The sequence below is a fragment of the Trachinotus anak genome, unplaced genomic scaffold, assembly GCF_046630095.1.
Source record: "Trachinotus anak isolate AG129_WGS33_773 ecotype Australia unplaced genomic scaffold, CSIRO_AGI_Tana_v1 ptg000034l, whole genome shotgun sequence".
NCBI lineage: Eukaryota > Metazoa > Chordata > Actinopteri > Carangiformes > Carangidae > Trachinotus > Trachinotus anak.
The window spans coordinates 1,210,008-1,237,664 of NW_027273885.1; the positions used below are offsets into that span (position 1 = coordinate 1,210,008).

A 27,657-nucleotide genomic window follows, 5' to 3' on the forward strand; every position below is an offset into this window, starting at 1 on the left:
CATGAATGTAAACCCAGTATCTACTCAGCTTTGAGCTCTGTTTGCTCTCAAATCTTAAGATAAATACATAAGAACTCTGAGTGTGGGGTTGATGCTAATCATCAGTGTCATGCTACACATTCAGCTGCACAATCTACGGCTCATAATACCTGAACTATGTCTATGATCAGAACTTTGCAAAGAGTGATGTTGGATCAGGAGCATCAACCAGGTAAAAAGACAAACTGAGTAGTGACAGACCTGTGAATTAGTTATTATATGATAAAAACCATCTTTGTTCACAAGTTTCTGTTCTGAGTGATGATACCTACTGCACGTGAATGCAGCATGAAGACACCCTCGTTCATTCTGAATGATGGTGACACAGCTCCAGGTAAAGGACAAGAATCACAACAGAACAGCCACACAGTGTTTTAGCAGAGCAGCAGTGGAGCTTCAGTCAGTGTCTACACAGGATGCATTCAGGCGCAGCTTTGAGTTCAGGTCACCTGTGCTTTGACAGCGCTCAGAGACCAACACAGTCGCTGCAGCTGTGTGTGTGTGTGTGTGTGTGTGTGTGTGTGTGTGTGTGTGCGTGTGTAAGATGGAACTTCAGGTTGTGGTTACGTGTGTAATGAATAAGTGAAATGTGAGTCATTATGTGGCTTCGCTAGACTCTGTGAAGCCTGTGTAGCAAATTTTTAGTCTCATAGATCATTGAAAGCACTTTACAATAGACGCCACATTCACCCATTCTCTCTCACACACACACACACACACACACACACACTCATAAATCACACCCATACACAATTTACAGTGATGCAGCAGCATCAGGGGCAATTTTGGGTTCAGTGTGTTTTTCCTGAGGACACTTCAACATGAGGACCGACTTTCTGGTAAGGGGACAACCAGGACCAGTAGCGTAACATAACTGTGATTGGCCTCTTCTGATTGGCTGACTGACCTGTCGTTACTAGAGCTCCAGAGAGAAGCCTGAGAGAGGAGATGTAAAACTACACTGAGATGGTTTTTGGTTCTTAAAACCACAAATATATCTTCTGATGGAGATCAACACCTCAGATGAAACACTGGAGAAGTCAGAATATGGAGAACAAACAAAAGCAGGAAGACACACACTCAGTCCCACCCACTGCCCCCCGTCTCCTTCCCTGTCCTCCGACACACGTCCCACTGCTACTGTTGGTGAAAAATGGATTGGATTCTTGTTAGTGAAGGTGGTACAGCTGCCAATGCAGTATGTGTATCATCTGATGGCATGTTTGTGCTAATGCACTATGTATGAGGCGGCCGGGCTTCATGCAACATTCAGCAGGCCAGGGAGGCCGTAGGTGAGGCCAGCACAGCCTGCAGCCAAAGAAGCCTGCACCTCCAAGTGTGTGTGTGTGTGTGTGTGTGTGTGTGTGAGCTCAAACCGAGCTTCGTCACAGCTGGCTGGTGGATCCACACATTTAGAAACACAACTGGGAGGACGCTCACGCAACTGTGAGTCAGAGTCATACGCATTGTTACACACACAGACACTTACCTTGGCACAGTGGGGCTGCATCGCATACAAAAGCTATTTTCTACTTGCATCATAAAAACACACACAAGAGCACCCACACACGCAGACACGTACACACTGTGGCCGGGCAGACGCTTTCTGCTCAGGCTTCCATGTGAACTTTCACCTCAAGTGTCCAGCGCTCACACGCCCTCACACACATCCACACTCTTTGTACTGCGCTGCCTTGGAATCGCATGGTAATACTTCATTATGGCAGCACTGTAATTTGGGGGGAATGAGCACTTCAAACGAACGGCAACCCACACAAACACACACAGACGGGGTTACTGTAAATGTGTGCAACCCTGAGTTCTGCTGGGACCAGTATCAGTTTTTTTCTGGATTCCCAGAACAGTCCAAAATACACCCGGACAGTAATCAGAGGCACACTGCGAGGTTATAATTGTTGGAGCTGATTACAAAGTGGAGAGTAATGGTTCAGATTGGGAGAGGAGCGCAATGCCAACTTGTGAAATGTGAACTCAGGGACACGGGGTGTCTGCAGGGTTCAGGGTTTAAGGCCTCCTGGACTGAAGCTGCCCGGCAGACCCTGACACTTGGTGGCTCCTTCTGTGGGTCAGAGCTAACCAGATGAACTTTTCACAGCTGGGTGGTCCCTGCTGCCAGAAATGATGCTCGCTGTTTTGATGTTGCAATAAGAATTTTTACTTGCTGTGTTGTTTTATGAGTTGTACATAAAAAGTTTGCTCAGTGCAGCTTTAAACTATAAATGAGAAGCACATGAAAAATTACACTGTAAAATAATGGACATGGTGGCCAACTGTTTACATCTCTACATCAATCTAAGGACCCTGGTGTAAAAGTAACAGTTAGCTCTACAATAAATGCTAAGAAAAGTATAAGCTCCATGTGTGTGAATCTGTAAATAAATACATGCCATTCATATTCAGCTCTTCATTAAAAGTCCATATTTTAACCAAGTACAGACCACTGCTTGAACATCAACCCGCCCCCCCATTAAGACACTGAGGTGGTGGTCTGATGAGGCTTATGATGCTCTGCAAGACTCCTTTCAATGCACCGACTGGGATGTTCCTCTCATGTCAGATGGTGAAGATTTAAACTGTTTACAGTACATCGGCTTCTGTGTGGACACATCCGTCCAACAAAGGTCTCCTGAACCAGAAGAATATCAGAGAAGGGACGGAGGCCTGTAGGAGGAGGCTGGAGCAGAGGAGGAGAACACCAGGGAGGTCTGGAGAGGCCTGAGGACCATCACTGGTCACAAGGAGTCAGACGTAGACGGAGCATGGACAGAGCCACCGAGCTGAACTGCTTCTGCAGTAGTTTCGACATAAAACATGTTGATTGAACACAGGTTCTGCAGTCTCTCACTTTAGAACTTACTCATGAATTTACATAAATATGTTTTTATCCGTGGTGCATTATTTTTGTGGGTTCCCGACCTGGTGCAGGACTCAGAGGCAAAGATGGTCAGAGGACTGAGAGAGGACAATCTTCTCTTTCAGCAAGTCACACATGATGGTCATATATCAAAGTTCACATTACAGAAACTCCTCATGTTGTATCTGATAAACTTTTGTACCCATGTAGAGTCACACTGTTCTGTTTTATGACAGAAATGAGACAAAAGAACAAGCAGATAAGAAGGATAATACAGTGAAAATATGTGAATATATGATTAAAAATGAACCATTTACTGTATGAAATAGATGGAAAATTTAATTCCACTGGGTATGTATGTGTGTGTGTGTACATCCCACAACCAGTTATTTATTTAGTCTAAACAAAGTCCCCACAGACCCCATCACACACTCCTTCATCCAAACGCATCAATAATACAAAACACACAAGAACACAAACACCATCCTTGGCTCTCATTGTGTGGACGCTGTCACACAAACACACCGTGCCACGATGTGAGGTTGTCCCTTGTCCTCACACACAACACAACACAACACTGAGCTGGGACTGAGAAAAGATGATGTGTGCGAGTCCAGAAACATAAAAACCTCCGGCTGAAGGTAAAACAGGCTGTTTAATGTTTGATGGCAACTTTCACTGGAAACAACACAAACAGCAAAGAGCACATTTACAAATGACATTTGGTTTTATACAAATACACAAAGATACAACTTTAACCGGTTGTTAGAGACAGAATGAACGTGTCAGTTATTGAAAACCATCAAACCTCAGAGCTCAGCACTGAGGGTCTGACCAACACTTTATTTAACACATGTACAACAACAGGAGATTTCTGAGTTCCATCGCACTTAAACATCACACAGACTATTAGACCTCCCATGATCCTCTGGGCTCCATGCTAAACCTTTAGCCTTAACTATGCTAAGTGATAGCAGGCTCCATGCTAACACATGCGCTGTGTTTACCTCACTGGGAACGACATCACACCTGAGCTGAACGTGTTCCAGTGTGACGAGTCGGAAACTTGTTTCTGTTGTTGTTTGCTTGTTGTTAGCAACAGCAGTCGATAACAAATAAGACGTGTGAATAAACAGTATGTTAGTACAACCTTCTGCTGATGCACACAGCAGCCATCTTGGAGTTCCAGGTTAGGGGCTGGTGAAGAAATCAGTGTTCGGGGGCGTTCCAGTTAAAATCTGGGACTGGGAGCTCGGAAATTCCAACTCCCCAGTTGAAATTGAACGCACCATTACATATGCACCGAGGGCAAATTACTTCACAAAATGTAAAATCCCCAAATAATGACCATTGGTGAGCTGCTCTGTTATTCAGGATGTGTCCTGTTGTATTTTGTTGGATTTGAATGGAACATTTTCAAATACAAGAAAATTGCTGAGGGTTGAAATTGTGAGGTTGTGTAACTTTTGTAATGGCAACATGTGGGAGATGAGTAGCACAATTAGTGTGGATGTTAGAACCCAAGGACGGTGAAAAATAGGAAAACTGTACTTTCCAAAGTGCCTAATGCTATTACAGTCATAACGTATATATGATTCTATATTAGAAGTCTTGTTGAAGAAAGTTTACCGTGACAATCAGATCAGATCATCAGATACTTGTAGCAGCTGTAAAACCAAAACAATGAGCTGAAAGACACTGACAGGCAGAGCTGAGGGAAGCTGCTGATGCTGATGAATCTGTGTGTTGTCTTCACTGACGCCTCTCATATTACACACCGTCACAATGACAACACAAAACACTGAGCTGAGATCTGAGATATGAAATATAAAACTACATAACCTAGAAAATTATATTCAATGATATGAACTTGGACATGTCTGTATCTAAATTACCTCAGACTTTTATTTAAAGCCAGTTCTTGTTTCTCATTGGTTGAAATATAAACTGATACTGATCTGTTAACATGGTTTTGATTTAATAAAACTGAATCTAAAATAATAACCATGACACTTGAGACTACAGCGGAGGAGCCTCATTTAATTCATGTCCACTGAGGACAACGTTTTGCTGCTGGTGTGTCTTAAGTTTTACCATTTGCAGATTTCTATCTCTAAACAAACTGTACAGACTGAGAAACATGGATGATTCAGATATTTCCATTCTCACCACTTCATGGGGAGCTTGTGAATTTCTTAAAAATAGTTCTGAATGGATATTAATACAAACCAACCAGGAAACCCTGGAGCAGCCTTGTACACAGCTCGCCGCCTGCACTTCCTCCCTCAGCGTGACCCTCCGCTCCCTCTCATCCTGAGCTGGATGTTTAATATGAGCTGGATTCTCTGCCTAAAGGGCAAAACGCTGCTCTGTGTGTGTTTGTGTGAGTTTCTCCGCCATACAAGAGACAGCTGAGCCACTCAGTGCATCAGTCTCTGTGGTAAATGGGGCTGAGGGGGTCGGGGGTCAGGGCGGCTCAGTAACTGCTAACGGCTCCGGGATTAATATTATATTTTACTGCAGAAAGTATTGATATAGCAAAGTTTTGTATAAATGTGGTTGTTTTAATTCGATGTAGATGAAAGGAAATGAATTACTCAGACGCATCATATTCTTCTACCTCAGGGTCAACGGCCTGTCAATCACCTCCTCAGGACTTTATGATGGTAACTGCAACAGCTCCTGCACACAGTGAATCAGGTGGAAGTCAATGGTCAAAGATAACTGAGTCATGTGATGAAAAGACTGGAAAACAGGTCACTGCTCTAAATCTAATAATCAAATTAATAAATCAATATCACAAAATACTGTCAGTCGGTTTAATATATTCACCTCAGAGGAGATATTAAGTTAATCAAACAGAAAAGGCTCTTTTCAGAGATAAACATCTTTGGCTCATTATAATTTTCAGTTTCATCAAACTCCTTCAAACTTGAACTTTAGGACTGAAGAGTCGTTTAAGTTTTTGACGAGACGTCTGCAAACCAAACAGAGGACGGAGAAAACTGCAGGAAACTGAGGTCTTTACTGAGGCCAAACTCATTCAGAGATATTTTAGTCCACTGTTGACACTTTCAGGTCGAAACAAGTACTGATGAGTAAAGAATGATAATTGTTTCCATTACATAAAAACATTACCGAGGATCAGGACTAATATTCACCCTGGTCTCAGTCGACTCTGAGACTCTAATTACACAGTTAACACATGTTCTCTGTGTGATGGATGTTTCTGATGAGAGCTGAAGAAAAACTGAACAGAGAAAAATCACTGGGTTCATTTCACACTAACGCGTCAGTTGTCACGGTCACATGGCTGCTATTGTCCTGTTGGTTGGCTGCTGAAGGTCAAGAAGGCGGGTCTTATCTAATATGAGCCTATCAGAGGCAGATGCTGAAAGACGGAGGAAAACACCAACATGCAGCGTCTCTGTGTCTGTGCATCTGTTCACTAAAATGAACTGAAACCATCTCAGAGCTGTAATGTGTCAGAGGGAGGCGGGACCAGCTTCCACCAATCAGCTTCACTGAAGAGACAATTGTGGGAGGTCTGGTTCACCAGGGTTCAGGTAGGAACAAAACCACAGAGCGGTTTAATAAATCTGGAGTCTGGACAGGTGGATTCTGAGGAAAAGGAGATTTTCTCTGTGAATATTTTCCTGATGTGACCGACATGGAAACACTGCTTGGTTTTAAGATGTCAGATGAACAGAGCTGTGCAGGTGACAGGCGAAGAAGCTGCAGTGAAAAAGTGGAGGACAGGTTTTGGGATTAACAGCACTGAACCGTTGAATGATTCGACCTGTTAACAGTTAACGATGCTTGTTGAGAGCATCCAGAGGACACTGATTACTGGCCTCGGTAAATGATGCAAATGATGTGACTGTCAGCCATAAAAAAAAAACATCTAGGAATAAAGATCACCTGCACCAGTTGTCCTAATGCTCATGCCACCCTTCAAAATTAAAGCCTTACATACTGAACACGTTGCCTTTTTACTGGCTGACTCCAGTGTGACAAGCTAACGTTTGCTAATGGCTAATGTTACACTATTACAGGAAGTCTACTCTTCTTCACTGCTCTATAACAGCAGCTTCCTGTGTGGGCTGTTGTTTCTGTGCTGAGACAAATTGATTTCTGTGAAATCTGCTGTTTTATCTGCAAAGTTTATTAATAGATGACTTGGTCTCAGATCGGTGCATCGACTGCATACGGCCGAGACCTGATCCCATATTTTAGGCCTTATCAGAGGCGGCTCTGATTCTAGTAACAGTATCAGAGCCGATGTGTTGGTTTCATTTATTTAACTCTGTTTCTGAAAGAATCTGGTTAGAAACAACCAAACTGCAACAGCAAACATGTTCTGTAGGAAACATAACTGTAACTGGATGAAGTTCAATATAATGAGAAGATGTTAATTTACATATTTGCAAAGTTGTAAATGTGTTGATCCTGAGCACATCATTAAAATGTTCACATTTTTGTTCTCCATTAAAATATCCAGTGGTTCAGAACATTTTTAGTCTGTATAATGATACATGATTCATATCTAATGTGATTTAACACCAGTGTAATGATTCTAGTCTGTATTCTAGTCATTTGTCTGTATTAAACGTTCATGTTTACTATTTATCCATCAGTGGTTTCTGTTGGAATATTTTCAATTTGCACAAAGGGGGAAAATCACAACAAGTTTAATTTGACTCTGAACAAAAACAGATCCGCCCGTCTCCATCTTCAGTGACTGCTTCTGAATACATTCACACAAACTTGCTGTGGCGCTTCACTTCCCTCCACTGCAGATACAAAAACACACACCTGTCACACACACACCCAGAGGGTTTACTGGACGGGTGTGTGTGTGTGTGTGTGTGTGTGTGTGTGTCTGTGAGAAGGGGAGAGCGAGGAGAGCCAAATGCTAAAGTGAATTTCACGCCGACGACTCCAAAAAAATGACGTGACAGTTTGTACTCGATGTTTGTGATGTAGCCCCCCCCCCCTATATCTAGACTCCAGCGTCATGGAACTGTTCTGACCAAAACCCCCATCTGTCACTAACCTGAACCACAGACCGGACTCTGGTGTGACCACCTCCCTGTCACTCCACTGCCGTTAATAAATATATTTCTTTATGTTTGATTATGTTTCCTACATAAAGTCTTTGACGTTGCAGTTTAGTTGTATATAAACATCATTTCTGTGATGTTCAGTTTTTGCATTGAGATTGATTGTTGATTAGAAATCTGTTAGTAATATAAATTACTATCTAATGGACGTGGGCTCTGTCTGGCTTCTGTTTCTGAAGCCAAACCTCCACAAAAATGAACAGACAGACAAACAGAAAGACAGACAAGTAGAGAGCTGGCCATCTTCCTCTCTTCCTCCTTCTCCTCCTCCTCCCGCCTGTCCTCTTCTCTCTCTCACACCAATGATAAAACAATGACTGGGTAGTGAGGGAGAGAGGGAGGGGTGAATGGATGGATGGATGAAGGGGAAATGAAAATGAAAGGCGGCGCTTGCGAGGAAAAAAAGCAAAAAAACAAACAAAAAAAATTCAATTGAAATGGTCATTTGCAGAGCGAGGAGCTTCTGTTTTTAGGAATAACCTGCAAGAGACAAACAGGAAATAAAAAGAAAAGATGTTGGGTTTTAAATCTCTGCTGGTGGTAAAGAGTAAATGAGTGTTTCCTTTTGTTAGCACACTGCAGTTGTGTTTCGTCAGCATGCATATCCATGGCTGGAGAGGACATATGAGTGAGAGAATGAATGAGTGAGTGAGACATGCAGCTCATCAAAAGCACAGTGTGTCTGTGTGTGAAGATGCTGTGATCCTCTGTTGCTCCTTCAGCAACAGTCACTGCCCTCAGCCATGCCCCAAGCCCCGCCCACCTGGACCCACCATCCAACCTTGCAGGATTTGGTTTCTCTGAGTGTTTACCTGAAATCTGTTATATTTTCATTGGATCACTCAGAAAACAGTCAGCCAATCAGAAGAGAGGCTCAGATCCTCTCTTCTGATTGGCTGACTGACCTGTTGTTACTGGAGCTCCAGAGAGAAGCCTGAGAGAGGAGTGTAAAACTACACTGAGATGGTTTTTGGTTCTTAAAACTACAAATATATCTTCTGATGGAGATCAATACTTCAAATGAAACACTGGAGAAGTTAAACTATGGGACCTTTAAAATTTATGGGCATTTACCAGGACGGATGTGTCCAAAAGAAGCTGTTGAGATGCATTCTGGGAAATACAGCTTCCAGTGTTTTTGGAGCTTGACATGTCATCAGGAATAAAAGTCAGCACATCTCAGTCTGGAACAAATGGATAAATGTTCCCTCAACTGGTAGTTTGTGCCATTACTCAACAAGACCTATAAATAACATCTACACTCTCACTTCACACCACATCTTCATAAAATGGAAATCCATAATAATCAACCTCGCCTTTCCAGGAAGCCAAAGTTATGTGGTTCTAACCAGGACTAAATGTTCAAACATTGTTCTTCAGTTGTCAAACCAAGTCCAGAAAAGCTCCAGGACAAAATAAAAATCATTGAAGTATGATAAGTTCATCTTGGAACGTTCTCATGGGCTGATGTTTTATGTTTTCAGAGCAAACTTTTCATCTGTAAGATCAAGTAGAAAACTTTCCACTGGCTTTTTTTAAAGATGTCATCTTGTTCTCTTTCTGCTTCTGGTTATCAAATAAAGTTAATTTAGCTCCTTTCCCTTTCTCGTTAGCCTCTAAATGTTCTTGCCATCATGTCTAAAAAATTAGCCTGAGTTGTAAAAGTCACTACATGTTAACTGAAGAAGTGAAGCACATGCATACAACATGTTTTTCAGCACATTAAAAACAACAAGAAACAACTCAAACTGAAATAAAATGGAAAAAGTACAATTCTACATGTTCAGTGCAAAAAAAATACTCTGTTGAATATCAGCCAAGAATCTGCAGCTGTCAGCTTTCATTATGGGCAAATAAGGAATTAAAAGAGACAAAAGATTAATCTTCTTTTGTTTTAACCAGAGCAGCTCAGAGGCAAATGGAACAATAAACTGTGGAAAATGATATTTTGAGCTTCACAGGTGCTGAGACAACTACTACCAGAGGAATAAGCCTCCATCCTGTGACTTCTGCTGGAGTCAAACATTCATCGAGCTGTGATGAGTTTTTACATTCACAAGATGAGATAAAATAAGAAACAGCACAGTGAGAAAAACTGCAAAATGTCAATATGAAATACTAAAATAAGATAAATAATTAATTATAAAATAATATATATAACTAGAGATTTAAATGTAAATTAATCATTTTGGCATAATGAACAAAAAAACAAGCAATTCAGGTCTTCCTCAGTGTCGTTATTCTCCAGCCTCAGGGCGGAACAGAGTGAAAGCCAAAAACCATGATGAGGTTCTGATCCAGCATCAGTTCATCCTCACGTGTGACAAGAGCTTCAGGAAGCTTCAAACACACAATCTGCTCTCTGGTCGTGACTGTGGTGTGAAGCACGTGTAACGAACCTGTGTGGACATGATGCAGCAAGGTGACCAAGAACATGACTAATGGTGAATGGGATCTGGCAGAACCGCCAGCGGCTGGAAGGCAGCAGTGCTGACTGGGAAAACACAACCCTCTCATTTCGTCTGATGGAACTGTAAAGTAGCTAACACACGCAGGAGCAATTGTGGCTGTGTGTGTGTCAGTCCGTGTGCTTCATTAGTGTGCGTCTTGGCGTTGTGCGTTTCTTGTGTGTGAGTGTAATGGGTACCGTGTGCTTGCTGAGGTCTTGTTTGCCCATCTTAAGTCAATTAAAAGGAAATAAGGCGGCTCTGACCGGCCCGTGAACCAGCTCCCTCAGCTGAGAGCATGTCTGCACAAAAACACACACAGACACACACAAGCTAACGCAGGGAGGCTGATAATGCTCCACAACTGGCAATCGACCCTGTGCCCTGCTGTGTGAGAAACAATGGTGCTGAGGCTCTGTGTGTGTGTGTGTGTGTGTGTGTGTGCGTGTGTGTGTGTGTGTGTGTTTAGTATGGCATGTCTGACGAAGCTTCAGAGGGAAACTGTTAAAGACAACATCAGACCCACATTCTCTTTGTTTCTGCAGAGGAGAGCCAATGAACATATTTGTGTCCTATAGACATGAACACACACACACACACACACACACACACACACACACACACACACACACACACACACAGGCACTGACCTTTCTAATAATAAAATGGCAGCCTGGACATCGACGACACCGCCATAAAGCTGAGGCCAGACGTCACTGTGCCTCATAGCTTCCACAGCCATGACAAACATAATTATGACTTTCTTAACATCTAAATTATTTCCATTTCACAGAGTTTCTTCCAATAACTGACTCAATATTTGACGGATCTACGATTGTTTCTACTAATTTTTAACTTCTCTTATCAGCTCAAAATGACGGCGTTTGGCAGGTACATTAACTAGGTGTGGCTTCGTTAAGGATTTGGCCTGAAAATGTTAGTTAACTGTAAAATAATAACAGATTGGTGAGGAATGTCTGGGTCGAGTTCCAATAACTGATTCTGTTTTGGATCTGGTTCAAGTTTTTTTTTTCTTTCTTTTAATCTCATACATAGAAAACATTCAGGTACATCTGCAGGTTTCTTAGCTTTGAATGGTGCCATTGCTTTGCTTATTTTAGTTTGAAGAAGTACGACTCTGTAACATCTCTCAGCAGGATGAGGGTGAACTGTGCTGCTGTAGTTCAAGACCAAAGAGAAAAGATGGCAAAAACAATCTAGCTGCATCTGTCCGTGCATTTCATATGAATAATTCATCATTAAATTCTGACTCCAATATTTATACCTTTACCTACAGATGTTGGAAAATGTTAGATTTGACAGGTGATATCTGCTGAACACCTGTTGATGGATAGATTCAGACTTTCGATGACATGAAGTTTGGAGGGCTCATTACTAGGAAAGTTAATAAAAGGTATAAAAACGACCAGACGATCTGTTACTTTCCTCTCCTTAAAGTTTCTAAAAGTTGAACCAATTGTAAAAACATGACAAAACAATTAATCCAATTGGAATTCCACAGGTGCGCCAGAAACAGTTTCAAAATTTTTCCCTACTCACATGTTCGTATGTGCAGAGGAAAAAAAAGCTATTTGAACAAATGTTCCGTGATAACACAAACAGTGTCTATACCCACAATACCTCATGGGACACTGACTAAACAGTGCACAACACAGTGCAGTGGAGTCAAGCGTGGGTCTGTCAGTCACTCAGTGCTCCTCTGTTACTACAACTAAACCAATTACAGTGAATCCTGTTTCCTGGTAAACACAAATTAAGGAAGCGGTGGTACGGCAGGGAAACGAAGAATGGTCGTTTTTGTGTTCTAATGAGTTAGAAGTTAGTTTCTATGGAGGCTCACTGCTGGAAAAAAAAAGAATCAGAATTAGAAATGATAAAACATAAACACACTCATGGTAAAAGATTCAATTTTAAAGTCTGACTATGAATTTTTACTTTGTAAATCTCATCATTTAGATTTCAGAGTCTTAAGGTTGACTCAGAGTCTCAAAGTTTTTACATATTAGGTAAAAAAAATCTGGATAAAAACTATAAGTGAAAAATGTTAAATAATATTAAGTAAACAAAAAATGTGTTGAATAATGTTGACTCAGTATGAAAGTGTCTCTTATCACAAGTATCTTTAGTTTCCAACTTTGAAGCAATTTTTTCCTGGTGGAAGTGGCCTCCATAGTTTACATGTAAAATAACTGTAATGAAGTTTTAACAACAAATTAAACTTTTTGTTGTTGTTGGTTGTATCCCTCCGCCAACCAGCCGAGTAACAGGAAACATGGTCATAGTCTCCACCTCCGGAGTCACACTGTTGAATAATGGCCAGAAGTGTTTTTGCAGAACATTATGATGTCACAGTAAAGCTGACTTTTGACCTTTTGGATATAAAATGTCATAATAATTTTATCCTTATAGACATTTCACATTTGTGACCTTTTGTGAGATCACAGTGACCTTTGACCTCTGACCAGCACAGAGGCATAAAACCCTTTTTCTAGTCAGTCTGAGTCTTTATCACCAGCCATGTTTCCCCGGTGGTCACTCACCTGTAAACCTCAGTGTCTCAGGATATCTACATCAGACCAGGACCTTTTGGTTGGGCTCAGTTTGAACCTTTCTGAAATCCTAATTAAAGGGACGGTCAAGTCATCGTGTTCAGTGATCACATTCCCTGTGCTCCCACTGTGAGCAGCACGATAAGCACCAGGTCCTAATGCATCCACAACAATCCCAGAGCTGTTCTTACAGAGGTGAAGGACCATGTAATCCTCTATCCCCCAACCCAGCTACATTTAATCCACACAACAGTGGAGCAAGGGTTAAGTCTTCATCACTCTCCATGCCAGTGTCCTCCCTTTAACTTGCTTTCACATTCTGTCCCTTTGTGAGCATCATTATTACTACTGCTATTGTAAAAATCGCTGGATTAAAATCTGCACAAGCAGTCTGCTTTAGGTTGGAGGAAATGAATCACTACTGCTGCTGAGGCAGAAAATAAAACACCAGTAATTTATTAAACAGATGTAATGTAAAATAATAGGGGCTGAAAAATGACTCTCAGTGAGTGAGTCAAATGTGCAACAAATCCTCAGGGGAAATATTCTACTGTGAATTATCTTTATGTCATCATCATTCAAACTTCAGTTTGCAATGAAGCAAAAGGTCCAGATTATTTCATTTTTTTTTCAGTTTTACAAATACAAAAGAAATCCTACAAACTGCCCTTGATTTTTGATTTGCTTCATAGATGCTGATCATTTCCTTCCACATATGGGTGAATAGACAACATTCAGCTCTAAACAGCCAAAAAACAATAAACAAATATCCCTTCAAATACAAAAAAAAAGATTATTCTAAACTTCCAGACAAAGGGATGGTGGGAGGAAAGAAATCTAACATCACACTTGCATGCTCATGGACTCACTGGACCTTCAGCTAATTTACAAAAACAGAGCTGAGGGAAGCAACGAGTGTTTGGTTGGTTTTCATTTAACATCTTTTACATGAGCTGGTCTGGGAAATACAAGCAATTCTGCAGGAAATCTTTTACTACAAAAAAATACAGAAGCACTGTTAAAGTTTCAGTTTGAATTTATTCAAAGCCAGGTGTGCCAGCTGACTGCAGGCACATTAAGGTGGTCAATACTGTCACAGGGCCTTACGAATTTACTGATCAGTAATTTTGCATTTTTGTAGAATAAGAGATTAATGTCTATGTTTTTGTGTTCATGCTAAACCGTTACCAGAGATTATATAGATATTAATCTATCTTTCCACGTAACAACGCCACAGTTGCCACAGTTCTATAAATGCTGGTACTGTGTGGAGTTGTTCTTCCTCTGCCTGTGCAGCTTTGGTTTTAGTTTCCTTCCACCGTCCACTGGAACATGGACGCCTCTAATTTACCCATTGGTGTGTCTGTCTGTACGTGTCAGCCCTGTGATGGACTGACCATCTGTCTCAGGTGAACCCACCTTTCACTCAGTCTCAGTCTCAAGGATCAGCACAGTCAATGTTTTCTGGTCTTTTGCAGATTGTCCAACATCAACGTTTTGTCTGCTTGAAGTACGATGGACGTGCATGAAACACAGTATGAATCCAAACAAGCACCAATGGAATCCAACCTCTGGTCCACGAGCCCCAACTGACACCACAACAGTCAACAGCACAATGGAAGAGACAGAAGCAGCTGGCTTTAGTGATGTTTGTAATCTTCATGGTCACTTCTGTTCCAGGGACGTTCACCCATCAGTGACAAATGTACACGACGGGCGGTGTTGGCACGTCACCCGACAGTGGGTGTATTAAGAGTCTCTCTTTGACTTACACCTTGGCATCGTGCAAAAAACAAAACAGGACCGTGGTTGCAGAGTGATATGCAGAACAGAATATGGTCCTTGTCTATGGTATCAGTTAGAAAGCAGACATGAAGATAACTGCAGCAAAGAGATGGATCATGCAGCACGTCCATTAGATAAAGACTCAGCGTCCACACACTGTGGGAAAACACACACCATAGAGTCATTCAATCAGTCTATATGAATAAATAATGAAAGCAAAGCAAGGAACTGTGTTGGTGTATTTCATACCATGGATTCTACACCGATGCACATTAAAGCACAGATACTGAGTCTGACCCCAGAAAGAATCACGCTGCCTCCCTGATCTCTGTCTCAGAGCTCCGTGTCTTTGTCGTCTCGACGCACTGGGATAAGGACACACACCTCCATACGTTTTCTCCTAAAAGGCACTGGCTGCTGTACGCACAAAAAAGTTAAGTGAAGAAGATGTAAAGACTGAAGCTGTGTCCTAATTCAGGGGCCGCATCCTTCAGGAGAAGTGGTTGAAGGTGTGGCCCTTCGTAGACCGTGAAGGATGAACAGAAATGAGGCAGTTGCCCAGTGATCTTGACAACATGTAACTTTCTTTCTTGAGATTTTAAGACCCTTGGTTTTGACAGGTGTACAATTAGCTGTTGATAAAAGTGTAATCCTTAACTCAGGATTTTCATTACCGGCGTGAATCTTGGGATAGGTTGGGCCACAGAGGATCCACCCGTTTGAGCCTTCGCTGAAAAAGAGGCTTTATTTCTCAGTCTCATTTGAAGGAGCATTTGAAATGGGACAGTCCAGTCGCGCTGCGGTGAACGCAGCCTTTGAAGGATCAGGGGTCATGGTTATCAGACAGCTTATCAAAAAGGTGCTGGGGGAAGAAGGGGGTTCACGTGATGTTCCACAGCCATCAGACGTCTGTGTCAGCAGAAACACTTCGATAAAAAGATCAGGACAAATCTGGGGCAGATCAAGAAGAGTTCAGCAAACCCCATTTCCATTCTTCAAGACAACTCCTCCCACTCTGCACAGAGATGTGACGGTGGTGTTGGCACCGGTGATAGCACTTGGTAGGAGGAGGAGGAAGCAGAGACGGAGAGAGTTGGGTGTTTGCAGCTCCTCTTGATGAGTTGCGTATGTAGCGTTGGCACGTCAGTATCTGTACGGCCACGAGCACGAGCCCCTGTCCGTTCAGTTTGCTATCCTGCATTCCTACATGCCACAGCACCTCAGGACATGGCCATATGCCACTGGCTTGGCCCGCTGATCAACACGGCTCCAGCCTCGCATGACAGCTCACAACACACACACTCATGCACAATGGTTCCGACAGATGGGTGAAAAGGTGGGCCACGTCATGTGTGAAGTGAACAGAGGGCAGGGGGGTGTTAGCAATTATGGTGAAACAGACTGCAAAGAGAGACAGACGTGTGTGTGTGTGTGTGTGTCTGTACAAGAAAAACGTGCACATAGGCCTGTACAGAAATCCGAGCACAGCATCAACCAAACCGATGCTGCAGACAGAACCGTTCAGACGAGCAGAGCTGAGACACTTCATTCTGTCCAGTGACTGAACGAGACGTCACAAAGACCAGACCTTTGTCAAACAAGATATTTTGTGTATTAAGAGGTGACAACTTGTTTGCATTGGTAAACAATCGTGCTTAGTAAGGCTGAACAGTATGCAAAAAAAACAAAAACAAACAAAAAAAAAAAGAAAAAAAAAGCCAAAGTGACATTATTGTGGCAGATATTCTGCAGATATTCTGACTGTAGTGAGTCATTTTTTCATTTGATTTCACTGGACAAAATGTAAAAATGATAATGATGTGAGAATCTGATTTGAAGGTCGGGGCGTCTCTGTGGCTCCACAGTGCTTCATTTATGGTCTGTTCTTCTGACACATTTCACCTTCATCAAAAAAAAAAAAAAACTGCAGCTGCTGCAATTAGACACTTGGTCCTATTGTGACTTTGATAATATTTCAATTAATTGTTCAGCTCTGGGTCTTTGCCAATTCTGAATCAAATACCGCAGGTATAGTGTGTGCAACAAAGAGAAGGAGTTTCTCTTACATCAAGACAACCAACATGTTGTTCAGTGATTTCAGCCGGTGTGCAGTAAAAACAGTTGCTCAGCAGGTTATTGTTACAGCATCCAGTGAAATGTCACTGATTGGCTGATTTCCACATTTTACAAACTCAATAAAGTTAAAAAATAAACCATTAATAAAACTATTAATTCTACAGTGCAAACTATATGAATATCTGAAAATAAATCCATTAAAATAAAAGTGTTGTGTGTTCAACCAGTCAGTGTTCACATCTGAGTGTATTAATTTAAGCGTAACGTCTTTTTCAAAATATATAAATACACATATTGTATATTTCATAAAGTTCTTTGAGACTTGACTATATATTAAAGTTATTAATTATCCAAAACTGTGAAAAAAAATATCAGCAGGTATTTTAAATAAAGAGTAATTTTATTTTCAACTTTATATCTTCCCAGGAGACATAGAAAATAAAATACCTAAATTCCAACCAAGAAACCATTAGAGATACTACAACAGATATGGAATCACACTGGATGATAAGAGGAGACATCAACCAATATTTATGAATTTAACTATTAATTTAGTGACTGAATTCAACAGGAGGAGAAGAGGATGTTGCTGAGTGTGTGTAGTTATGGCAGAGAGAGGGTGGAGAGGGAAAGTGGTGCTGAGAGTGATGAGAATAATCCTCTGCCCATGTAACAGAGATAAAGACACACAGAGGTTTTAGCTCCACATGGGAGATTGACCTCATTACTGGCAACAAGCTCACAAACCAACACACACACAAACACACACAAGCGCACAGCAGAGATGTAGATAAGTGGCAAAACGTAAAGTGCTTGACCAGGATTCTTACTGTCAATGAGTCACTCTGTGAAAGGAGTGTGTGTGTGTGTGTGTGTGTGTGTGTGTAATGAACTGAGAACACCCCAACCTTGATCAGAAGCTAAGAAAAGGAGTGCTGCCCCCCCACACTCACATTCATCAAGAGTGTGTGTTTGATCTCTCAGCCACATCTCACATGTGCCCTCCAATCAACTGCTGCTGCCTCTAAGGCCCCCTTTGGCCTGCCAACACACACACACACACACACACACACACACACACACACTCTGAGAGAAGGGAGCGTCCCACACAGAACCCATTAGGACTTTTGATTAAATTTGAGTATAGTTCATGTATAAAGCCACGGCCAGTGCAGCTTCATTCAAGTGTGTGTGTGAGTGTGTGTGTGTGTGTGTGTGTGTGTGTGTGTATACATGCGTGCACCAGAAAAAATAAAAGCAAAAATGAGTGACTGTAAAGCCTCCTAACCTTTGTAATATAGATCCTAACTGCAGCCAAGGGAGGTTAAAACCTAAAAGGGCTCCGTAGCACTTCATAACTCTGACTTAAATGAAAGAACTACAAGACAAGCCATTAGTGTGACACACACACACACACACACACACACACACACACACACACACACACACACACACACACACAGTGTCTTTAGAAGTTGGCAAGGCAACCAAGGTCATTAGGTTTATTTCCATTGGCAGAGCAGGGATTCTGGTAGCTGCAATCTGCCCGGCAACACTCAGGTTTGTCAGAATAAACAAATATGATTAGAGGAGAGTGTTGCCCCCACCCACACCCCCACTCCCACCCCACATTAACGAATCGCTCCGGAGCAAAGGACACAGAGGGACTGAGAATAGTTGTGTCTTTTTTGAGAAAGACGAGTGTAAAGTTACACAAAACAAAGGGAGGGAAAAGGCCAGTTCCAGAGCAGACACAGCAACAAGTCATATTACTGTTACCTCGGTTCCATTCAGCTGCTAATGAAGCAGCACGCACAACATCAGAGCCCTGGAACATGGCACACTAAATGGAATGCAGCCATTATAGATGTAATTAATTACACGGGTGGATTTCCCACTATTCCATCACATCCACTGTCCTACTATTTATTAACCTTATCTAATCCACCACAATCATCAGTGCGGGCCTGTGGGGCTCCATGCTAACACCGCTAACATTTTAGCCTATAGTATGTAAAGCCACAGCAGATTTCATAGTGTAAATGTATTGAGCTGTGGTATAGATATAATTGCTGGGATTATCCAGAGTGAGGCTGCTGACTTCCTCACACAGGGGACGGACTCAATAACAGCAACACCTGTTTCATGCATAAAAAAGTGTTTTTCTGTGTAAGAGGTAAAACATTAAAAAGAATCTCGTCTACTTAACAGTTTTAAACCGTGAAAAACTGTTCAGATTGTTTAGGTTTGGTTATTTGGCTCAAGGAGGCTGTAAAACAGATGAGATTTCTTCCTCCGCCCCAGTTCAGTGAAGTGTTTTTTAGTTCTTAAAGCTCCACAAACTAAACTCGTTCCACCTCTGTTGTTTTTTTGTTGCAGGCAGAGACACAGTTTTGAAATTTGGAGAAATCAAACAAAAACTAAATTAAGTTTTTTTTTTTTGCTTCAATTAAGTTTTGTCCTGATTTTTACAGCTGTTATTTTGAGGAAAAATTCCCTAAATTAAGTGCCTCCTATTTCTCAGTTATGACACTTTGCTGCTTTTCTTTTGGAATTCAACATGTTTGGATTTTGTAATGTAATGTAATGTTAATTAAGCAAATAACCAACAATCAGTGCTAGATGTAACTTAAGACAGTGGTTCTCAAAGTGACGCCCAGCCTTACACTGTAATAAAACATCAAAAATCTATCAGATGGGTCTGTGGTTGAATTGTGTCAGTTTCAGGTCCTTGATGTGGACCAGGACACTGGTGATAATATGTAATGACTGAATTATGTTATTTTTCTTGTAATTTGAGTGAACTCGCCCTGATATAATTTGTAATGTATTTCTCTGTATTGGATGATTGTCTCACCCCTATGTTTTTCCGGATTCATGCTTCCTCAATGAGCTGAACTGATCATAATACAACAAAATTACATTTTGTTTGTCTGTCTTCACTCTGAACTCCTCAGCTGCAGCACTACAACACAAACGCCAAACTTCACCCTTCATCTCCATCTAGTTGACACCAAATGACTAATCCTGACCATGCTGTTTCATTTTTGTAAAGACAGGGTGGAGTGGGGGTGTTGTGGGGTCAGATATGCACAAATAAAAAACCTTCATGTTGGAGCCTTTAGGAGATGAGCCCTGGCTCTGAACTTTTGCTGCTGGAGCATGTAACAGGGAGAGAAATGACCTGCTTCCTGTCCAATCCATGTGGTACAGAAATGTCCAGCAAATATAAATGAGCTAATTGTGGCTTTTTGATGTCGAACCTTTGTCAGCGCGCGCGTGTGTGTGTGTTGTGCTTGTATGTTATTCTTCTGAGCTCATAAAGCATTTCTTGTAGTCGTTAGCTGGGGTTAGATAAAGGCGAGCGAATCCAAGAGGAGTGCAAAGGCAGGGTATTAATTATACTAAATGGAGAAAGATGGTGCTAAGTTCCCAATAGTGAACGGTAACAATACACATGTGCACCAGAAAGGAAATACTCAGTCACACATAAACCAGTTGGAGTGTGGACTCCTGTCACTGCATCCGCTCCATACACACACTGTGGAACAATGATGCTGCTGCGATGTCAGACAAATGTCCTATTGAAGATTGGACTAGTGTTACCAGCTTAGCAGGCCCCCCCCCACGCACACACACGCAGACACACACACACAGCAGATGTCCAATCATCCTAATATAACAGCAGGAACAGAACAACACGGTGGCTCAGGCCTCAGATTAAAACTATCTGCATCCCAGAGGATAAAGCACAGCGGCGTCGCAGCCAACTGACACAACATGCAACACAACACAAGCACAGCGAGGTGAGAGAAGTCCCCGAGCTGGACCAGGAGAATTCAGCAGCATTAATGCAACATTTATATTCATTTGAAATAAATAAGAACTTTGTGATGTCACAATAAAACAGTCACCGCCCTCAGCTATGGCACCAGCACCGCCCATCTGGACCCACTGTCCAACCTGCAGGATTTGGTTTCTCTGAGTGTTCACCTGAAATCTGCTATATATTTATATATATTTTAAGTAATTAATTTTTTGGTTCTTTAAAACCACAAATATATCTTCTGATGGTTATCAACACTGGAGAAGTTAAAATATGGACCTTTAATGGTCTGTGTCTGGAAGTAGCTTGATCATGCTACATGCTAACTGACTTATAACAGCATCGCTTGCATGTTTCTAACACTGGAACAAGGTGGAATCAGACCACTGTTTAAAGTCACCCATGCAGTGTTTAAACCAGCATCTGGTTTTGGATTCTCACCTGACTGAACAAACCAGGGTATGTACAGAGATTTACATACTGTGACATCACTGATGAACTAATAGTTTTAGATGGTTACAGAGCCATGATGTTGAAGATGTTCTTTACTGCAGTCAATCATGTGATGAACAACAGAGGGACAGTAGAGCAGTTACTCTATTTTACCTGTAGCACTGAACAGTTTCAAGCTGCTTAGAAAAATAAAATCCTGTTCACCTTAAACTGTCAAGACTCTTGACAGAGTATTGTCTTTAAATGTGTATTGATCTTCACCTCAGGGGTTTTCTGTACAGATGGAGCGCTTGTTGCCCTGTGGTCATTTTTCTGCAGACAATCTGAAGTGGAGGAGCATCTTTTCCTTGTTGCACAAACTCTTACACATAATTTGAGGAGAAAGTTTTAAATCTTTAAATCTATTCCCAGCTGTACTGCATGCGCACTAAGCTAACATTAGCTTACTTTTATCTGTCGTTAGCTTCCAGGCTCACTGTCCTACTGACAGTTGTGTCCACTCTGAAACAAAATGACGGACTAAAGAGAAACATTATCTTTTCCTCCTCCTCCTCTTGTTCGGTCCCTGACCTTCTGTGAGGAAGGATCATCCCACCGTCTGGCACAGTTTGCCAAAGAAGCAGGATTTATGAAGGGGAAATTGCAACTGGCAAATGGGCAGGGTAAAAAAAAAAAAGCCCCCCCAGGGCAGAAGAGAACGGATGGAGAGAGAGAGTTGGGGGGGGGGGGGGGCAAAGGCAAATATTTGACAGGGACAGGAGGACTAATAGTTGGATTTGACCTCCCAGTGAACCTTCATTGTCTTTGGAAGGCAGCAGAGTCCATGATGAGAAGGCCTCTTACCCCCCAACAAATAGGTAATGAGTGGTAATGAGAGACAATGAGTAAGAGAGGGAGAGAAAGGGGAGGGGAGGAAGATGCAGATAATGTAAGCCAGACGCAGACAGAGAAATTACAAACAGAGAGGGGAAGAGAGAGCGAGAGCAGCTGCAGCGGGGCTGAAAGTGAAGCTGAGAAGGTGCCGGGCTGCGGAGGGAGCATCCAGGGAGTTGGGTGACGAGAAACACTGTCTGTTTGTGGCCACTGATAATACTTTCCATTCTAGCTGGCTCTATGTGGGGGTCTGCTCTGTGTGTGTGTGTGTGTGTGTGTGTGTGTGTGTGTGCAGGCCCTGTGCGAGCTGCTGATTCCCCTGATTGCAGGCTGGCGCCCTGCTGGCGAGCCCCCGCACACTGAAATTAAATCCACTCTGCTCCGTTATAAATTATAATGCTTTACAAACAACACCCCCAATGGGGAACCCAGGAGGGGGGGGGGGGGATGGATGATGATAGAGAGGAAGAGGAGTATTGAAGGTGTAAGGAAGAAAAAATGCTCAAATAAAACAAAGAATAATAATAAACATTTTAATGTTACCTGGATTGAAAACTTAAGATCAAACTAATATAAAATGCAGCTGAAAAAAATAGCAACTGAACACACAACAACAAATCTGTGGTGTACAAAAAACCCATGAAAGATTGAATTAAATCAGGAAGGTCAGGAAAGAGACAGATTAGCTTAATTAATCTGTCAATGAACCAGCCTTAAATTTAGATCGCAGACCTTCAGATGTTGAGAGGCCTCACCTTAAAAACAGAGAGAGAAACGTTGTGTGAATGAAATAAACAGGAAGAGACAGATGCAGCAGGGACGTGTGCAGGAGATAAAAAAGTGAAAAACAGCTCTGATACTCGTGGGCTGAGAGGGGAGGGGGACGAAGGCCTTGGCTAAATGGACCTCGTGGTGCCAGAGAGGCAGTGTGTCATGCTGATATCCAGCTAGACCAGAGGACCGGGTCCGGGCTAATACGCCTTAGCCGCAGCTTGTGTGGACGACGATAACCTGTTAGCCTCTGTGCCAGCTCCTCCGAGTCAAATGGAGAACATATGGAAGGACAAAGATAGGAGGTGTCATCACTCGTCAGCTCCAAGTGCGACTGAGATACTGAGGCTTGTAGAATCTGTTTGGACTGAAGAGTTGAACTTCTCAGCTGGTATTTTATATACTGATGAAATGATGAGACAGTTAACTGACAAGATATTTTTTATAATCAATTATTTGCTGAAGTTCTTTATGATGCAAAATGTCAAAAATTCACTGTTTCCAGATTATCAAGTGAAGATAAAAATGATTTGTCAAATAGAAGTAAATTAACAGTAATCTATCAAAGTTAAAATGTGAGGATTTGCAGCTTTTTGCTTTATATGATTATAAATAGAAAAACTTTTTGTTCTAAACTGTTGGAAAGATTAAAAAAAGATATTAAAGATGTCACCTTGGGTTCTCAGCTGAGCTGTGGCTGTAGCCGGCAGACTGTTCAAGAAACAATAGGCCTATTCTCCATCCCAGCAGGGGGCGGGGTCATGTGCGGCCATCTCCACTGTCTGCCAATCAAACCTGAGACTTGGACGCCTCATACAAAACTCAGCCTCACTGCCATTAACGCCTCAACACAAAGCCCGGAGCAGTGATACAGGATCCTGCTGTCACAGCCTGTGTTTGGGCAGCAGAGACACGGCCACACACATTTACTGTCCTCGCTGTTAACGTGGGCACCAGAGTGGGCACCGTCTCACAACGTCAACACAGTAACTGATGGACCATCGTCTAACTGTGTGAGCGACTTCTGTATTACTGCATTTACATTGTGTATTTTTAGCTTACTATCATGTTTATTCTAGGCCAGTATCCATGGGGATTATGTTCATATTGAATGGTCCAATTCCAGGGCTGAGTGTTAATGCAGAGAGTGGTGTGACCTTGATAAACCATAACCTGTGAGGTAGAGAGCTGGAGGTTGGGGACACTTTTTTAGTCTGTAAGGTCTGTAATCAGAGACTTTCCCCAACTTTCCTAAACCTAACTCTACCTTAACCTCGGCTGCCATATGGAGACGTAAATTAGAAAATAGAAATGATCGCGTTCAAAAATGTTGCCACTAAAACTCATCACAACCTCGAGGTTATTTTCCTCCTCCAACCAGTGAAGCTGCAGGAAATATGGTTAAAATCTCTCCTTCCTGAGTTACTGCCTTGAATAACAGCCAGAAGAGTTTTTGCATAAAATTATGATGTCGCAGAGAAGTTGACCCTTGACCTTTTGGATATAAAATGTCATCGCCTCACCATTTTATTCTATTAGCTAATTTCATTTTTGTTAAGTTGTGTTATAATTAACCAATGAATTCTTGTTATGGTCAGAAATGTGCTTTGTGGGGCCACAGTGACCTTTGACCTTTGACCACCAAAATCTAATCAGTTCATCCTTGTGTCTATGTGAATGTTTGTGCCAAATTGGAAGAAGTTCCCTCCAGGCGTTCCAGAGATATGGCCTTCACGAGAACGGTACGGACGGACAGTCAGGGTTATACAGAACTCTCAATAATCGGGGACGGGGTTAATTTACTATTTGGTCTTTCAAGTGGAAGTGGGAGAGAAGTGGGAACTGGGTTGTGGCTTTGCACGGACATAATCAACTTCTTCTACATCTAATGACAATGAAACAAAATCAAGTTGAATGATCCACTTGTGATGGATGAAGAAATGTTCTCAGCTCCCGTCACAAGCTTGTTAATACTTTTACATTCTGCTGATTTATTGCTGGTCACTTTGTGGATCTATTGTAATTTCAGTGTTATCTTTGCCCCCCCAAAAAACTGCAAAAGACACCAAGGTCTCAGGTCTTCAAGTCTGTTCGAAATGCAAACTCAGCTCCAGATCAAATGTGGCCAGTTTGACCTCAAGAGAATCAGCAGAAAGCCGAGGTGACAGCTGGTACCAGCAAATCACAAACACACCACAGCAGAAAAAAGGACAGTCAGGGTGGACATGAAGAAACAAACAGAGACGGACATTTCAACTGAGCTTGACCGTAATATAAAAGTATTTTGCAAGTTGTGAGGGAATCTTCACAGGCAGCAACAGGACGATCCAGAATGCTACCAAAGCAAAACCATTTGCATGAGAAAGAAAATTGCAGACTGTGTTTTCTGAAGCGTCTCAGTTTTCTGACATTTGTCGTTCTTGCAGAACTGGTCAGTTTCCATTTCTACTAATATGTCAATTTGCACAGTACAGTTTCCTGCCTCTAATAAGTTGGAACACAAGAACTATGTTGATTGTGGTCAATTAACTTTACCAGCTGCTTAATGGGCATATCAAGATTCACTGTGGGTGGGGGAAATGTGGGTCATTTACATATTTATATATTTATATAAGAGCCAACTGAAAACTATTTTTGTCCATTGAGTCCGGCATCATTGTGGACCAGTTGTGCTTCCCTGCTCCTGACCGGTGCCGTCTGGCAAGAATTTGGGGAAACGTTGCAAGATGGGAAAGAGACGTGTGATGAATGTAATGACCATGTCAATTTCTGAATTTTTACTAAAATTTAGTGTCTTCAGATTTGGAAACCTGACTTCCCAACAGTATCAACAGGAGGCCGAGGACAAAGTGATGTGTCCAGGCAGAGAAATCCATATTTACTGCTTCGTCTAACCCAGAGCACCTGGGCCATCAGGATCTTGATCAGTGCACAGGAATGAAAACAGTCAGGAGGAACAGAGTGAAGTACCACTGGCACAGGCCAGCATACAATCCAAAACAGAAACAGTTAAGTCCACCAGCTGTCCAATCAGCTGGCTGCCGTCCCCCCTCCCATCCAATTACAATGTGATGGGGGCTTGAGCAAACAAAGCATTACGGGCCAGTTAAGTGTTCCTCTCATATCCAGGAGTTGGCTGTCGCTTTTCCTGAGGCACACACAACATCTGCAAACACCTGATAGGCCTGAGCGGTGGCCTTCAGCCCCCTCGTTGCCCGGGTTAAATTGTTACCACCTTTCTTTAATCCCAACTCTGACAATTAACTGTATGGCCGAGCACTTCAAAGCCGGCGACGGCTGAAGGGGTTAACCCCGACGCTCCCAGAGATTTGTTTTTGATTTTTCCAAGATCCCCAGACACTTTCATCTCTCTCGCCCTCGCTCCTTCTTCCTCTCTAAATCCCACAGGGCCAAGCCGAGGGCAGGGGGAGGTGCCGCTAATTTGGGCAAATTCAGTGTGATATATGAAGGCTAATTTTTCCCACAAGGTTATCAATACAACCACAAGTGTGATATGCAGTCGCCTAAAACAAAGCGTTTGTGCCATAGAGAGAATAGCAAATTGTTTGGTGGTGAAGAAAAGGTTCTACTCACAGTGGACAAATGTGTTTCATATTTATCAACTGTTGTTGTTTTTGTTGATCTTAATCAATGTTTCTTTATTTCCAAAATTTTCCTTTATTGCAAAAAGAGGAGATGCTTTAGCAACGAGTTGGTGCCCTGTTTTTCTTCAACACATTTTCCATCTAACAATAACACCCAGAACTCTTCAGTGTTAAAGCTACACAAGAATTTAGCTTAAATAAGTACAGAAAAAAAATGATATGGTCAATGTTCCTCAACACAGAACCATGGTTAATGAAACAATACTATTGGTTTATGTTCCGTCCTTTAGTTCTAATGATTTCAACCCTTGTTGATAAAGTCAGGAACAAAATGCCATAGTTAATGAATTCATCCAAAACTGAGCACGAACCACAAACAGGTTTGTTTACTGAGAGTTTAATTTCTTTTAGAAAATGAATCCTTAACTTCCATTTGTTATTGGTGGCAGATTTAATCTTATTTCAAGCTCAGTGAATGGTGACGATGATTTCACCTAAACGCACCTTTGAAGTCACAAACTTGTATTTTTGAATATTTATCAATGAAACAGATCATTTCTAACACAGTTGTTCATATTCAGTGTTGATAATGTGACTGGGGAGTTTCACGTCTCTCCAGGGTTCGGCAGCGCTCCACACGTTTGTCCCCTAACATCATCTATGCAAATAAAGAGAAAAATGCATGAACGGCCCTTTTACTTCTGGGTTCCTGGATGTCTAAAATAACCTCCTACCTAAACAACTTCTTTACTGCATTCAAGACAGTGATTTTTCTGTGTGTGTGGGGGGGGGGGTCATGACCAAATACCAAACAAGCACAGATGAGAAATGGGACTTGCAGGGTTTTCAAATCCAAGAGTGTGAAAATGAATTTGAAAAAGTTCCCTCAAAGTGGACGACCCCAAAATATAATGTCACCTAGACAGGGGAATAAATTCCAAGTTTTCAGTTTCTAATCCAGTTTCTTTGGCTTTGAGGGAGGGGACATCCCTGCGTCAGTCTTCCCACCAATCGTCTGAGACGTCCCATGCTGTCCATACCGTCAGTGGACGGCGGGCATCACCTCAGTGCCAGTGGCCGAGTGTTCGCTGCACCACCAGATTGTTCCAGCCCAATCCCTTCAGCTCCGTCAACTTGAACAGTGTGTGTGTCGGGGGGTAGTAGATAACTCGATGTCTGTGTGTGTTTGTGTGTGTGTTAGGGGTAATAGTGTG

At 42.1% G+C, this 27,657-nt stretch overlaps 1 protein-coding gene across 5 annotated transcripts in view; it reads right to left on the reverse strand.

Moving 5' to 3' along the window:
- Window positions 1–27,657, reverse strand: part of bcas3 (BCAS3 microtubule associated cell migration factor) — a 314,178-nt gene that overhangs the window by 126,120 nt on the left and 160,401 nt on the right. The window contains exon 23 of one of the 5 annotated variants that reach the window (XM_071471603.1): window positions 3,551–5,596. The exons of 3 other annotated variants lie outside the window; for them this stretch is intronic. In XM_071471603.1, coding sequence (XP_071327704.1) covers window positions 5,565–5,596 — 32 coding nt within the window. In that variant the 3' untranslated portion in view covers window positions 3,551–5,564. Of the gene's footprint in view, window positions 1–3,550; window positions 5,597–8,491; window positions 8,518–27,657 lie in introns of those variants that run through there. One more of the 5 variants, XM_071471604.1, reaches the window with a different exon arrangement.